The 16,040-nt window shown below is 43.1% G+C and overlaps 1 protein-coding gene across 1 annotated transcript in view; it reads left to right on the forward strand.

The window, feature by feature from the left end:
* Window positions 1–9,129, forward strand: part of GAB3 (GRB2 associated binding protein 3) — a 91,835-nt gene extending 82,706 nt beyond the window's left edge. Inside the window, exons 9-10 of the mRNA XM_040265614.1 lie at window positions 4,562–4,678; window positions 5,934–9,129. Coding sequence (XP_040121548.1) covers window positions 4,562–4,678; window positions 5,934–6,050 — 234 coding nt within the window. The 3' untranslated portion in view covers window positions 6,051–9,129. The remainder of the gene's footprint in view (window positions 1–4,561; window positions 4,679–5,933) is intronic.
* The last annotated feature ends 6,911 nt before the right edge of the window (window positions 9,130–16,040 follow it).

The raw sequence follows: 16,040 nt of genomic DNA on the forward strand, positions 1-16,040 counted from the left end.
TCTTCTCTTGTGTTGTTGGAAGAGGGTGTTTGCTATGACCAGTGCATTTTCTTGGCAAAACTCTATTAGTCTTTGCCCTGCTTCATTCCGCATTCCAAGGCCAAATTTGCCTGTTACTCCAGGTGTTTCTTGACTTCCTACTTTTGCATTCCAGTCCCCTATAATGAAAAGGACATCTTTTTTGGGTGTTAGTTCTAAAAGGTCTTGTAGGTCTTCATAAAACCGTTCAACTTCAGTTTCTTCAGCGTTACTGGTTGGGGCATAGACTTGGATAACTGTGATATTGAATGGTTTGCCTTGGAGACGAACAGAGATCATTCTGTCATTTTTGAGATTGCATCCAAGTATTGCATTTCAGACTCTTTTGTTGACCATGATGGCTACTCCATTTCTTCTGAGGGATTCCTGCCCGCAGTAGTAGATGTAATGGTCATCTGAGTTAAATTCACCCATTCCAGTCCATTTTAGTTCGCTGATTCCTAGAATGTTGATGTTCACCCTTGCCATCTCCTGTTTGACCACTTCCAATTTGCCTTGATTCATGGACCTGACATTCCAGGTTCCTATGCAATATTGCTCTTTACAGCATCGGACCTTGCTTCTATCACCAGTCACATCCACAGCTGGGTATTGTTTTTGCTTTGGCTCCATCCCTTCATTCTTTCTGGAGTTATTTCTCTACTGATCTCCAGTAGCTAATTGAGCACTTAATGACATGGGGAGTTCCTCATTTGGTATCCTATCATTTTGCCTTTTCATACTCTTCATGGGGTTCTCAAGGCAAAAATACTGAAGTGGCTTGCCATTCCCTTCTCCAGTGGACCACATTCTGTCAGGCCTCTCCACCATGACCCGCCCATCTTGGGTTGCCCCATAGGCGTGGCTTGGTTTCATTGAGTTAGATAAGGCTGTGGTCCTAGTGTGATAAGATTGACTAGTTTTCTGTGAGTATGGTTTCAGTGTGTCTGCCCTCTGATGCCCTCTTGCAACACTTACCATCTTACTTGGGTTTCTTCTACCTTGGCATTGGGTATCTCTTCACGGCTGCTCCAGCAAAGCACAGCCACTGCTCCTTACCTTGGACGAGGGGTATCTCCTTACTGCCACCATTCCTGACCTTCAATGTGGGATACCTCCTCTAGGCCCTCCTGTGCTGCTGCAACCACCACTCCTCGGGTTGCTCCTCCCTGTTGCTGGCCCTGGCCTCGGGCGTGGGTGGCTCCTCCCAGCTGCCACCCAGCCTTTGACTGTGTGGATCACAATAAACTGTGGAAAATTCTGAAAGAGATGGGAATACCAGACCACCTGACCTGCCTCTTGAGAAACCTATATGCAGGTCAGGAAGCAACAGTTAGAACTGGACATGGAACAACAGACTGGTTCCAAATAAGAAAAGGAGTACGTCAAGGCTGTATATTGTCACCCTACTTGTTTAGCTTATATGCAGAGTACATCATGAGAAACGCTGGACTGGAAGAATCACAAGCTGGAATCAAGATTGCCAGGAGAAATATCAATAACCTCAGATATGCAGATGACACCACCCTTATGGCAGAAAGTGAAGAGGAACTAAAAAGCCTCTTGATGAAAGTGAAAAAGGAGAGCGAAAAAGTTGACTTAAACCTCAACATTCAGAAAACGAAGATCATGGCATCTGGTCCCATCACTTCATGGGAAATAGATGTGGAAACAGTAGAAACAGTGTCAGACTTTATTTTTTTGGGCTCCAAAATCACTGCAGATGGTGACTGTAGCCATGAAATTAAAAGACGCTCACTCCTTGGAAGAAAAGTTATGACCAACCTAGATAGTATATTCAAAAGCAGAGACATTACTTTGCTGACTAAGGTCCGTCTAGTCAAGGCTATGGTTTTTCCTGTGGTCATGTATGGATGTGAGAGTTGGATGTGAAGAAGGCTGAGCACCGAAGAATTGATGTGTTTGAACTATGGTGTTGGAGAAGACTCTTGAGAGTCCCTTGGACTGCAAGGAGATCCAACCAGTCCATTCTGAAGGAGATCAACCCTGGGATTTCTGTGGAAGGAATGATGCTAAAGCTGAAGCTCCAGTACTTTGGCCACCTCATGCAGAGTTGACTCACTGGAAAAGACCCTGATGCTGGGAGGGATTGAGGGCAGGAGGAGAAGGGGACGACCCAGGATGAGATGGCTGGATGGCATCACGGACTCGATGGACGTGAGTCTAAGTGAACTCTGGGAGATGGTGATGGACAGGGAGGCCTGGCGTGCTGCAATTCATGGGGTCACAAAGAGTCGGACATGACTGAGTGACTGAACTGAACTATATAAACTGCTTCAGGAATGGCAAAAAGAAGACATATTATCCCGTGTAAATTAAACTGCCTAAAATAAGTAGAAGTTTATTTATAAAACTAAAATAACTTGATACCAAAACAAATAGCACTGACATGAATAGAAAATTATATATCAACCTCACTCATTCATGCAGGTTAAAAAATCCTAATCAAGAGTAAGTCCAACCACATCTTGTACATGAACATTCATAGCAGCATTTTTCATAACAGCCAAGAAATGAAAGCAACCCAGATATTCACCAAATGATGAATGGGTAAATAAAATGTAGCATGGATACAAGGTGTAATGTTATATAAGCAGCCATACAATGAAATCAGATCCATGAAATGACAAGGATGAACCTTGAAAACAATATGCTGAATGAAAGAAACCAGCCACAAAGACCACTCTTTTGGGTTTGTGGATCCAATTCCAACGTGTGGGTGTTGATTGGAGTGGGTTCACACTAACACCAAGCATTTCTCAGACACGAGAATTCAGCTCAATTCTGACCCTTTCTACCCAGAGACAGCATCAGATTCCACACGTTATGGGTTCAGTCTTAACAAGACTGCCCACCCCCTTCAACTTCAGATGCCAGTCACAAGCCCAGGTTGTTTTCTGTGCTTCTGCCTGACAGGATACAAATTGGAGGTTCCCACATCCCCCTCTGTCAGTTTAAGTACTTTGCTAGGGCAGCTCACAGAACTCAGGGAAGCATGGACATTTACTAGTATATTATAAAAGGAGACAATAAAGGATACAGATAAGCATCCAGATGGAAGTGGTATATGAATAGAGGCTGCACTACTGAGAAAGGCTGGTTCCCAGATAGGGTACACACAAAAGAGAAGAGAATTAATTGTATCCTTATTTCACCAGCATATGTTACAATTAGTTCAGGCTAGGTTATTACTTAAATGTAAAGGAGCCACCAGGGGAGCCCAGGACAAAACTTAATAACTTAGGAGAAAGTGTGGGAAAACAAACTATGACCTCAGCATAGGAAAAATTCTTTAAATAAAATACAAGAGCAAGCTACTCAGAAAAATATTGATATATTACATTAAAAGTAAGAACAATTCTTCATTTTAAAAATGCCATAAAAAGAAAGAAAAACCAGCTATAAACTGGGATGGACTATTAGCAACACACATTACCAACAAATTATCACTCTCCTAGGTATGTGAGGAAGTACTGAGAAAAGTCAGAAATACAAAGTATAAAGATTCAGTATAAAGATTAGCAAAACCAAACCAAATCTAAACAGATAATTCATAGAAGAGAAAAATAAATGAGTTTTAAGTAGATGAAAAGATGGTCAGTTGATTACATTATCAGGGGCATGGAAAATCAAACCACAAGAGGATATGTTTTCCCCCAGATCAGGTGAGTGATAGTCAAGTTGAAGGTGCCCACATCCCTGGGTACATGCTAGTAAAAGCCTCCAAACTGGAAGCAACTCAAATGACCATTGTTGGTGGCACAGTTAAATAAATCATGCAATGGAATCATCCATGGTAATGAAAACAAATGAAATAGGGCTAGTGCATTGACACAGATGGATGTGAAGTATGTATAAATGGAGTGAAAATAGAACTCACCAAAAATGCACTCAATATGGTTCTGTTGATGACAGTTCAAAACATGCAAAACAAAATAGTATGTCACTTAAGGACACTCACACACTCATAAAATCATATTAAAAAAGAAAAGAAGTGATGAACACTAAATTTAAGATTGTGCTCATCCCCTTGTGGACAAGAAGGATGCAGTAGAAGGGGGCAGGTCCTCCTTCATGTGTGTCGTGTGTCTTGTAACAGTGGTATATTCTACCTTTGAAGCTGGCTGTGACCATAGGTGTGTGTTGCACACATGTTATCACTGTATTGTGTAAAGTATCTTCAAAAGCACTTGAGATGACTTTACTAGAGCTTTCATAAGTATGGCTGATCTTTTTAAGATTTAATCTCTCAGGTATCATGAGCCTGTCAGATACATCAAATAAGTTCTTCTTGGGGGAGATTTTGGCCAACCGTTTCCATGGTGAATGAAGGCAGGGCTTCGTGTGAAGGCCAAATTGGCCATATTGTATTTGAAAGATCTCCTTGTGATGTGCAGGCTGAGCTGCACAGGACTCATACACTTTCTGTGGGAGCTGCTCAAGTGGAGACACGCTCAGCCACCTTCCCTTGGGCAGCCCAGCCAGAAACTGTTAACCCAAATCCTGGGACATTGGTTTCTAGGAGAAGCGCAGAGCTACCAACTCCTTGAGCAGTGGAGCTGTGACATGGACAAGGAAATTCAGCCTGGATTATTTAGCCCTGGACTTCAACTCAGCATCACCAGCCCCTGTACAGCAGGTAGGAAGTAGTCTGTATAACACTTCCCAGGAGATTTCATTTCTGTTTGGTTTTGTTTTGATGATTCCACCATGCGTGTTCTCTTTGCAGAGTCTTAAACATACAGACATACTGTGAAGAATCTTAAAATCAGCTCTAATTCTGTCTCCCAGAAATCCTGATGTATTTCCCTCTGGGGTGTGTTCTTGAATGTCTATGTATAAATGTATGAGGTGTTCATGCTCTTCAAAACTTGGACCATAGAGTTTGTTGGGAAATGTCTGGCAGAGATGAGGGTGGGGTAAATGGTAGACTAGGCACAGGAAGGGTCTGCTGAAGGAAGAAGGGATAGCTTTGTTTGGCTCAACTCTAGGCACTGGGGACAGAAACTCTCAGTTGCAATTGGAACCCCTCCATAAAGGGCCTCAAGTGGCAGGTTGGGCAGTTTTGACGCCTTTGCATAGTATTCTCATCTGTAAAGTGGGGATCAGAAATAGCAGCTATGTTGAAGCCTGTTGTGAGGATTAAATGAGTTAATACATGTAACAGACCCTAGCCATTGACTGTTGTCAGTCACTGCATGTGGCAGGAATGACTGGCAAACAGTGGACAAGAGCTAAATATTTTTGAGCAAAGGATGGTCATAGTCTAAACTGTACTAACAATGTATTATTTGATGAGAAAATCAACTTACTGAACAGGATATACAATATGACTTCATTTTGTGTTTGTGGAGAAAGATGTTTGGGAGACTTCCCTTCCCTTTTGCTTTACCTTTCTTCTTTACCTTTCATTTCATTCCCCAAACCTACAATGACACTTCAGAAAAGCTGGTGAGCAGGATGAGATCGGTAAATTCAAACTGTGAAGAGAGTCCCCAGACCTCCACGGCTTTCGACCATGGAGGCTTCTCAGTTGTTGCCTCCAGGACAGTCCATCACAGCCAGGGCCTTGGTGTCTCAGGTCATTGTCAATTCAGGGGCCACTGTCCTGGCAGAGGAAAAAGAGAGACAGCAGAATTGCAGAGTGTCACCTCTGCTCACAGTATACTGGTCAAGGCGAGTTAGATGGCGAGAGCCAAGTTGAAGGGAGTAGAGTTGAGGAGAGATTCACACACACACATACACACACACACACACACACACAGAGTGTAACACTTCTGCAGGTGATGGCCCAGGAGGAAGGGGCAGCAAACACGTGAATCTATAATCCACCAGGGATGTGCTGAATTTTTTTGATTAAGTGTAATGAAAACCTTTTTGTTCTCCCCCTTCAGAAAATTCTCCTATCAGAGGAGCAAAGAGTGGACTATGTCCAAGTGGATGAGCAGAAGACACAAGCTCTTCAGAGCACAAAGCAGGAGTGGACGGATGAGAGGCAGTCCAAAGTGTGACAGGGTTGGGCTGCAGGTGGGAGGCCAGGCTCACTTTGAGTTTTTCTGCTAGAAGCCCACTGATGCTCAACACAGGTCAAGACACAAGAGAGTCTTGATGAGACCCTTTGGGAGAGAGGACATTTGTACATACTTACCAAGGAGGAGCAGGAAGTGATCTCCTCCCAGAGGGGCTCACAGGGGGGCCAGCCCCTGCCCCGACCCCCACTGATCACAGCATTTCTGGTCACAGCCACACGTGCCTCTGCTGAGCCTCAGACCAGTGTTGTGTTGGCTCCACAGTCATGAGAAGCAGAGAGAGAGGATTCCACAACCATGGACTGGGATGTAGAAAACTCCATTTGGATAGGGTGGGAACAATCAAAACGGAAGTTGGGTTAAACATCTCCAGTGGAGCATTTGAAGTGCACATTAGAGCCGGTATCACTGCCCACAAGATGACATCATTTGCCTTCAACGCTTGAACTTTTGATCTCTCTCCTGTGCTTCCACTGGAATCATAAATTATCCTAGGAGACATGCACCTGGACACCTTCTTGCCCCACTGGAAAACACAGTGTAAGAAACCAAGCCTAGGGATGGTGATAGAATCTGTACTCCTTACTCCAAAGAATCCAGCAGACAAGTATTTCTGTCCCCCAAAGAAAGACAACACAAGTGACAGGGGCATCTAGTCCTGGGCTCCTCGATGAGCAGATCACATGACACTGGTGGCTCTAAGAACATTGTGCTTAAGCAGCCACCCATGGCTGGGTGTCCCATTGATGTTGGCCTTTTCCCAGTGTTCTTTCACATTCATCATCTCATCTCTTCCCCTAAAAGATCTCAGAAGTTAGGCTTGGCAGAGATCATTGCGCCAGCTTTGAGGGAAAAGATGCTGAGAGCTGGAGGAGGGAACACTTTGCCCAAGATGAGTCATGCTGAGAGAGTCAGGCTTCTGCTGTCTCTCACTGCCTCAATCAGTTAGGGTAATTTTGGTGACCAGTGGTAAATACATGCAAACACAGGATGGCTCATCGTCCCCTCTCCTTTTCATAGGATTTTGAGCAGGTGCTTTTTATAATGGAAAGGTATGCATGTCAAACCAGGGTTTCTTTGTGTGGTGTTCAAACAGGACACTTGAACATAATCAGCAGTTACCATCAGAGATACCTCCTGAAAATCAGTATGAAGTCCATTCTTGGTTCACATGGTCCCCTTGGCAGTGCATTTCCCATGAACCACCCTGGGGAAGGCTATCCCTGGCCATCCTGTCCTGGACTCAAGCTTTCAAGTGGTGGCTATGATCTGAAAAAACCAAACCCAGCCAGCTCCAGTATCAGGGGTCTTGCCTAACTTTCCCCTTCTGCTTTAGTGGTGACTAGGTCCTGAGAGGGCAAACGTTCCCACTGTGCAACAAGGGCACCTTGTCACCCCTTCCTTTATGAGACACTGGAGTTCCAGGGAGAGGTCCAGAAAAAGGCTCAATTGAGCACAGGGTTTTACTTAATGCCATTCCTGATTGTTCTGAGCACCTGAAGCTGGAAGACAAATCTGAACAACTGGGTAATAAATAGAGACTGGTATCCTGTCCTGCCACTGTGTCTTACACATGGGGGCAGAGGAAGTAGGCAGGCAGGTCTATGACAGTCAGCATTAGTCAGGGCAATTGTAGGCTTTGCTACAGGGTTTCAAACTGCTCCAAAGGTAAGTGTGAAAATCTTGGTTTTTCAGACCATAAAAGAAGTAATTTAGATGTTCAAAATGACGGGATCTTGTGACATCGTTTTCTTCCCAGAGCAAGATGGGGGAAATTGCCAAGTTCTTTAACTAAGTTGAGTCCTTAGTGAGTCTGGATGGAGCCACAAGAGGGCTCCTGGACTCCACGGCCTGCTCCTCAGCCAGAGCATTTTAAGGAGCTGCCTTCTTCGTGTGTGACTTGCAAACAGTCACAGGGCCTCAGGCAAGAATTCAGGGGTACCGACAGCCAGTTCCCATAGATGGTGACTTCCTCATGTGTGGGCCACCTGTGTTTATGTCACTGCCTGACAAAGGCCAATGCAGAAAAAATTGTACATCCGAGAGTCAAGAACCTCACCACATTGAAGATAGATTGGAAAAGTAAATGCAGTTGAAATGATGTCAGCAGTGAAATGTCATCCAATTGACCAAAAAAAGAAATATTTTTCTACAGAACGTTTCCAGGGACATGTTTACTACACTAAGCAATAGACACTTGAGTGGTGTGACTTTTTTGGAAGTGATTTGAGGTTTTTCAAATATCACTTCACCCTCATTTTCAGAGTGTATGCGTTTGTGTCTTGCTTTGATAAAACTGCTAATGGATGCTAACATACACAAAAACATAATGATTCACAGACCCAAAATACAGGTAGTTTTTGAGCTGACTGCAGCATATGCTCCTGAGAAAGACACTGTAAATCACAACGATGGATGCTAGCCAGATCTTGTTTTCTGGCAGAGATAATCCACATGTAACAAAGAGCTATGATTCTGATGGGCTCTGAGGGATTTTTTTTAAAGAGATAATCTCCAACACCAACTCAAGTGCACATGGCATGTCTGTGCACTGTGTGTAGTATACCTTTCTAGGAAATTTAGGCATCAACATAAAGGGGAAAAGGCATCAATTAATCCTCCATTGTTTTCTGTACTTCCCTTTTGCTTCATTTCCTTCTGTCTCATTTCATTAGGAAATACCTCCAGGTTAGGGGTTGTGGCATGCCAAAAGGGGGACTAAAGGTTTTCATGCCTGCAACTCCCTAAGACCACAAGCCCAGGATGTTGGGAGTTAAACTTTCTGTGGGGAGGAGGAACTTGATGCCCAGCACAGAGCCCAGCTCCAAGGGCATTGTGTAACCCGGGGGACTGACTGTCCAGGCCACTTCATGAAGTAAACAGCAGCTGAATTATGGCCTTTAGGTGCCACGGGAGACTGAAGGCACCCTTCAGGCCTGGCTTTCCCCTCTCAAGACCTCAAACCATGTTTGTATCTGCAGTCATGCTGATTTTTAAAAATTCACTGAATTTTTACTATTTCATTTCTGGCATTAATAAAAGTTATAAGGAATAGTCATGACTTAAGCGTCCTCTTATTTGTTTTAAGTAGTGACCTCTGATAATATCTCGGAACACATTTTGAAGGCTGAGTGTTGAAAACAGACTTCCCTGCTGTTTTCAAGTACAACAGGCCTAACTGGACTCACATGGAACGCCCCACATCCATGTTACTTCACTGCAAGCCGTTCAGCAGGTGGCTGGAACAAGCACTGCATCTGATCAGCCAAACCACGTCTTTTTTCTGGGTCAGAAACTAGCTTCCATAGTTGACAGTAAAATCAATGGCCCTGCCAGATACCACAAATAAGGTGACCTTTGGTACTGACATTAAAAGGCAAGAGCACCCAGCCTGCTTCCCCACAGCAGGGGTCTCTTGTGTCCTCACCTCTCTTTCCCCACGGCTGATGCTCCCAGTGCCCTGGGTGCCAGGTCAGCAGAATCTCTAGGCCATGATGTAAGGCAGAGACAACCAGAGTAGCCAGGGCTTGGGTTTGGGAAACCAGGCCAAAGGCACAGACCCTACAGCCAAGGGGAATCCTGGTGCTGAGAGAAAGGAGAAGCCATGTGAACTTCCTCACCCTCCCTGGTCAAGGACCAGGAGGATTACTGCGAACAGCTAACCTGAGATGAAAGGGCCAGGAAACCAAACCTGAAGGTCTATGAGCCCCAGGCCCATTGAGCTCTGGCCCCTTTACTCCACCAGGCACCTCCCTAAGTTTCCACTTTCTACTTTATTTTCTTTGATCTGAAATTGCATTAATTATTATTTCTTTATTTTAATTGTGCCATTGTTTTATAAATTTAGTTTTATTTTCTGAGACAGAGTGGCACTGTGCAGGCTAGAGCAGGGGGTCTGATGGAAGAGAGCAGAGCTGGGACACAGACCCCTCCTGCATGGGCACCTCACTGATGACAGATGGGGCGCTGGAGGGCCTAAGGGACAGGGTGGGCTTTCCAAGGCTGCCAGTCACTGGAACCCCACAGTTGTGATTGTGAACCTGACCCCACTCTGGCACCACACTCAGACATCACTTCCTGAGAGACCTCCGTGGGGAAGGCAGGCCAATCCATGGGATATATCCCTTCTGCTTGATTGAAGCCATTTGTAAATTATAGTGTATCATAGAAGGTGATGAGCAGTGTGGGAAAAAACAAGGTGAAGAGGATTGACTGCCCACCGGGATGTGGGGAGGGTGGTTGCAGGAGGATTTCAGGTAAGAAGATGAGACCTGGGCAGACTCGGAGATGATGGAGGTGGCCAGGAGCTATGTTTGAGAACGTAGTCAAGGCAGGGAGAATGGACTAGGTAAAAGCACTAACTCCTCAGAAAACCTGGAATGTTGAGGGTGCAGCCAAGAGGCCATTGTGGTTGGTATGGAGTGAGCAAGAATGAGCACAGCAGAGGATGTACAGAGGCAAAGGGGGTTCACAAATGAGAATGTGGGGACTTTCTGGTCATTATAAGGACCTCTGGCTTATACTCTGAGTGAGAATAAATCCAGTGAAGGGTACTGAACAGGGGAGACATATCTGGCTTATATATATATTTTTTAATTTTAATTTTTTAATATAAATATTTATTTTAATTGGAGGCTAATTACTTTACAATATTGTATTGGTTTTGACATACATCAACATGAATCTGCCATGGGTGTACATATGTTCCCCATCCTGCACACCCCTCCCACCTCTCTACCCATACCATCCCTCTGGGTCATCCCAGTGCACCAGCCCCAAACATCCTGTATCTTGCATCGAACCTGGATTGGTGATTCGTTTCATATATGATATTATACATGTTTCAATGCCATTTTCCCATATCATCCCACCCTCTCCCTCTCCCACAGAGTCCAAAGACTGTTCTATACATCTGTGTCTCTTTTGCTGCCTCGCATACAGTGTTATCATTACCATCTTTCTAAATTCCATAGATATGTGTTAGTATACTGTATTGGTGTTTTTCTTTCTGGCTTACTTCACTCTGTATAATAGGCTCCAGTTTCATCCACCTCATTAGGACTGATTCAAATGTATTCTTTTTAATGGCTGAGTAATACTCCATTGTGTATATGTACCACTGCCTTCTTATCCATTCGTCTGCTGATGGACATCCAGGTTGCTTCCATGTCCTGGCTATTATAAACAGTGCTGCAGTGAACACTGGGGTACATGTGTCTCTTTCAATTCTGGTTTCCTTGGTGTGTATGCTCAGCAGTGGGACTGCTGGGTCATAAGTGTTAAGTGTTAGTCGCTCAGTCATGCCCGACTCTTTGCGACCCCATGGACTGCAGCCCTCTGTCCATGAGATTTTCCAGGCAAGGATACTGGAGTGGGTTGCCATTTCCTTCTCCAGGGCATCTTCCCAACCCAGGAATCGAACCTGGGTCTCCTGCACTGCAGGCAGATTCTTTAACAACTGAGCTACAAGGGAAGCCCAGTTTTTTAAGGAATCTCTTCACTGTTCTCCATAGTGGCTATACTAGTTTTCATTCCCACCAACAGTGTAAGAGGGTTCCTTTTTCTCCACACCCTCTCCAACATTTATTGCTTGTAGACTTTTATATAGCAGCCATTCTGACTGGTGTGAAATGGTACCTCATTATGGTTTTGATTTGCATTTCTCTGATGATGAGCGATGTTGAGCCTCTTTTCGTGGGTTTGTTAGCCATCTGTATGTCTTCTTTGGAGAAATGTCTGTTTAGTTCTTTGGCCCATTTTTTGATTGGGTCGTTTATTTTTCTGGAATTGATCTGCAGGAGTTGCTTGTATTTTTTTTTGAGATTAATTCTTTGTCAGTTGCTTCATTTGCTATTATTTTCTCCCATTCTGAAGGCTCTTTTCACCTTGATTATAGTTTTCTTTGTTGTGCAGAAGCTTTTAATTTTAATTAGGTCCCATTTGTTTATTTTTGCTTTTATTTCCAGTATCCTGGGAGGTGGGTCATAGAGGATCCTGCTGTGATTTATGTCAAAGAGTGTTTTGCCTATGTTCTCCTCTAGGAGTTTTATAGTTTCTGGTCATACCTTTAGAACTTTAATCCGTTTTGAGTTTATTTTTGTGTATGGTGTTAGAAAGTATTCTAGTTTCATTCTTTTAAAAGTGGTTGACCAGTTTTCCCAGCACCACTTGTTAAAGAGATTGTCTTTTCTCCATTGTATATTCTTGCCTCATTTGTCAAAGATAAGGTGTCCATGGGTGCATGGACTTATCTCTGGGCTTTCTATTTTCTTCCATTGATCTATATTTCTGTCTTTGTGCAAGTACCATACTCTCTTGATGACTGTGGCTTTGTAGTAGAGCCTGAAGTCAGGCAGGTTGATTCCTCCAGTTCCATTCTTCTTTCTCAAGATTTCTTTGGCTATTGAGTTTTTTTGTATTTCCATACAAATTGTGAAATTATTTGCTCTAGCTCTTTGAAAAATACCGTTGGTAGTTTGATAGGGATTGCATTGAATCTATAGGTTGCTTTGGGTAGTATACTCATTTTCACTAGATTGATTCTTCCGATCCATGAACATGGTATGTTTCTCTATCTATTAGTGTCCTCTTTAATTTCTTTCACCAGTGTTTTATAGTTTTCTATATATTAGTATTTAGTTTCTTTAGGTAAATATATTCCTAAGTATTTTATTCTTTTTGTTGCAATGGTGAATGGAATTGTTTCCTTAGTTTCTCTTTCCATTTTCTCATTATTAGTGTATAGGAATGCAGGGATTTGATTTTATATCCTGCAACTTTACTATATTCATTGATTATCTCTAGTAATTTTCTGGTGGAGTCTTTAGGGTTTTCTATGTAGAGGATCATGTCATCTGCAAACAGTGAGAGTTTTACTTCTTCTTTTTCCAATTTGGATTCCTTTTCTTTCTTTTTCTGCTCTGATTGCTGTGCCCCAAACTTCCAAAACTATGTTGAATAGTAGTGGTGAAAATGGGCACCCTTTTCTTGTTCCTGACTTTAGGGGGAAAGCTTTCAATTTTTCACCATTGAGGATAATGTTTGCTGTGGGTTTGACATATATAGCTTTTATTATGTTGAGGTATGTTCCTTCTATTCCCGCTTTCTGGAGAGGTTTTATCACAAGTGGATGTTAAATTTTATCAAAGGGTTTCTCTGCATCTATTGAAATAATCATATGGCTTTTATTTTTCAATTTGTTAATGTGGTGTATAACATTGATTGATTTGCAGATATTGAAGAATGCTTGCATCCCTGGGATAAAGCCCACTTGGTCATGGTGTATGATCTTTTTAATGTGTTGTTGGATTCTGATTGCTAGAATTTTGTTAAGGATTTTTGCATCTATGTTCATCAGTGATATTGACCTGTAGTTTTCTTTTTTTGTGGCATCTTTGTCAGATTTTGGCATTAGGGTGATGGTGGCCTCATAGAATGAGTTTGGGAGTTTACCTTCCTCTGCAATTTCCAGGAAGAGTTTGAATAGGATAGGTGTTAGCTCTTCTCTAAATTTCTGGTAGAATTCAGCTGTGAAGCCGTCTAGACCTGGGCTTTTGTTTGCTGGAAGATTTCTGATTACAGTTTCGATTTCTGTGCTTGTGATGGATCTGTTAAGATTTTCTATTTCTTCCTGGTTCAGTTTTGGAAAGTTGTACTTTTCTAGAATTTGTCCATTTCTTCCACGTTGTCCATTTTATTGGCAAATAACTGCTAATAGTTATATTAGAAAATGCACTGGTCATAGCAAACACTCTCTTCCAACAACACAAGAGAAGACTCTACACATGGACATCACCAGATGGTCAACACAGAAATCAGATTGATTATATTCTTTGCAGCCAGAGATGGAGAAGCTCTATACAGTCAACAAAAACCAGACCAGGAGCAGACTGTGGCTAAGATCATGAAATCCTTATTACCAAATTCAGACTTAAATTGAAGAAAGTAGGGAAAACCGCTAGACTATTCAGGTATGACCTAAATCAAATCCCGTATGATTATACAGTGGAAGTGAGAAATAGATTTAAGGGCCTGGATCTGATAGATAAAGTGCCTGATGAACTATGGAATGAGGTTCATGACATTGTACAGGAGACAGGGATCAAGACCATCACCATGGAAAAGAAATGCAAAAAAGCAAAATGGCTGTCTGGGGAGGCCTTACAAATAGCTGTGAAAAGAAGAGAGGTGAAAAGCAAAGGAGAAAAGGAAAGATATAAGCATCTGAATGCAGAGTTCCAAAGAATAGTGAGAAGAGATAAGAAAGCCTTCTTCAGCGATCAATGCAAAGAAATAGAGGAAAAGAACAGAATGGGAAAGACTAGAGATCTCTTCAAGAAAATTAGAGATATCAAGGGAACATTTCATGCAAAGATGGGCTCGATAAAGGACAGAAATGGTCTGGACCAAAGAGAAGCAAAAGATACTAAGAAGAGGTCACAGAAGAAGTGTACAAAAAAGATCTTCAGGACCCGGATAATCACGATGGTGTGATCACTCATCTAGAGCCATACATCCTGGAATGTGAAGTCAAGTGGGCCTTAGAAAGCATCACTACAAACAAAGCTAGTGGAGGTGATGGCATTCCAGTTGAGCTATTTCAAATCCTGAAAGATGATGCTGTGAAACTGCTGCACTCAACATGCCAGCAAATTTGGAAAACTCAGCCATAGCCACAGGACCAGAAAAGGTCCGTTTTCATTCCAATCCCAAAGAAAGGCAATGCCAAAGAATGCTCAAACTACTGCACAATTGCACTCATCTCACATGCTAGTAAAGTAATGCTCAAAATTCTCCAAGCCAGGCTTCAGCAATACATGAACCATGAACTCCCTGATGTTCAAGCTGGTTTTAGAAAAGGCAGAGGAACCAGAGATCAAATTGCCATCATCCGCTGGATCATGGAGAAAGCAAGAGAGTTCCAGAAAAACATCTATTGCTTTATTGACTATGCCAAAGCCTTTGACTGTGTGGATCACAAGAAACTGTGGAAAATTCTGAAAGAGATGGGAATACCAGACCACCCTACCTGCCTCCTGAGAAGTCTGTATGCAGGTCAGGAAGCAACAGTTAGAACTGGACATGGACCAACAGACTGGTTCCAAATAGGAAAAGGAGTCCGTTAAGGCTGTACATTGTCACCCTGCTTATTTAACTTCTATGCAGAGTACATCATGAGAAATGCTGGACTGGAAGAAACACAAGCTGGAATCAAGATTGCTGGGAGAAATATCAACAACCTTAGATATGCAGATGACACCACCCTTATGGCAGAAAGTGAAGAGGAACTAAAAAGCCTCTTGATGAAAGTGAAAGAGGAGAGTGAAAAAGTTGGCCTAAAGCTCAACATTCAGAAAACGAAGATCATGGCATCCAGTCCCATCCCTTCATGGGAAATAGATGGGGAAACAGTGAAAACAGTGTCAGACTTTATTTTGGGGGGCTCCAAAATCACTGCAGATGGTGACTGCAGCCATGAAATTAAAAGACTCTTACTCCTTGGAAGAAAAGTTATGACCAACCTAGATAGCATATTCAAAAGCAGAGACATTACTTTGCCGACTAAGGTCCATCTAGTCAAGGCTATGGTTTTTTCAGTAGTCATGTGTGGACTTGAGAGTTGGACTGTGAAGAAGGCTGAGCGCCAAAGAATTGATGCGTTTGAACTGTGGTGTTGCAGCAGACTCTTGAGAGTCCCTTGGACTGCCAGGACATCCAACCAGTCCATTCTGAAGGAGATCAGCCCTGCTATTTCTTTGGAAGGAATGATGCTAAAGCTGAAACTCCAGTACTTTGGCCACCTCATGCGAAGTGTTGACTCAGTGGAAAAGACTCTGATGCTGGGAGGGATTGGGGACAGGAGGAGAAGGGGACGACAGAGGATGAGATGGCTGGATGGCATCACGGACTCGATGGACGTGAGTCTAAGTGAACTCTGGGAGTTGGTGATGGACAGGGAGGCCTGGCGTGCTG

The sequence above is a fragment of the Oryx dammah genome, unplaced genomic scaffold, assembly GCF_014754425.2.
Source record: "Oryx dammah isolate SB20612 unplaced genomic scaffold, SCBI_Odam_1.1 HiC_scaffold_23, whole genome shotgun sequence".
NCBI lineage: Eukaryota > Metazoa > Chordata > Mammalia > Artiodactyla > Bovidae > Oryx > Oryx dammah.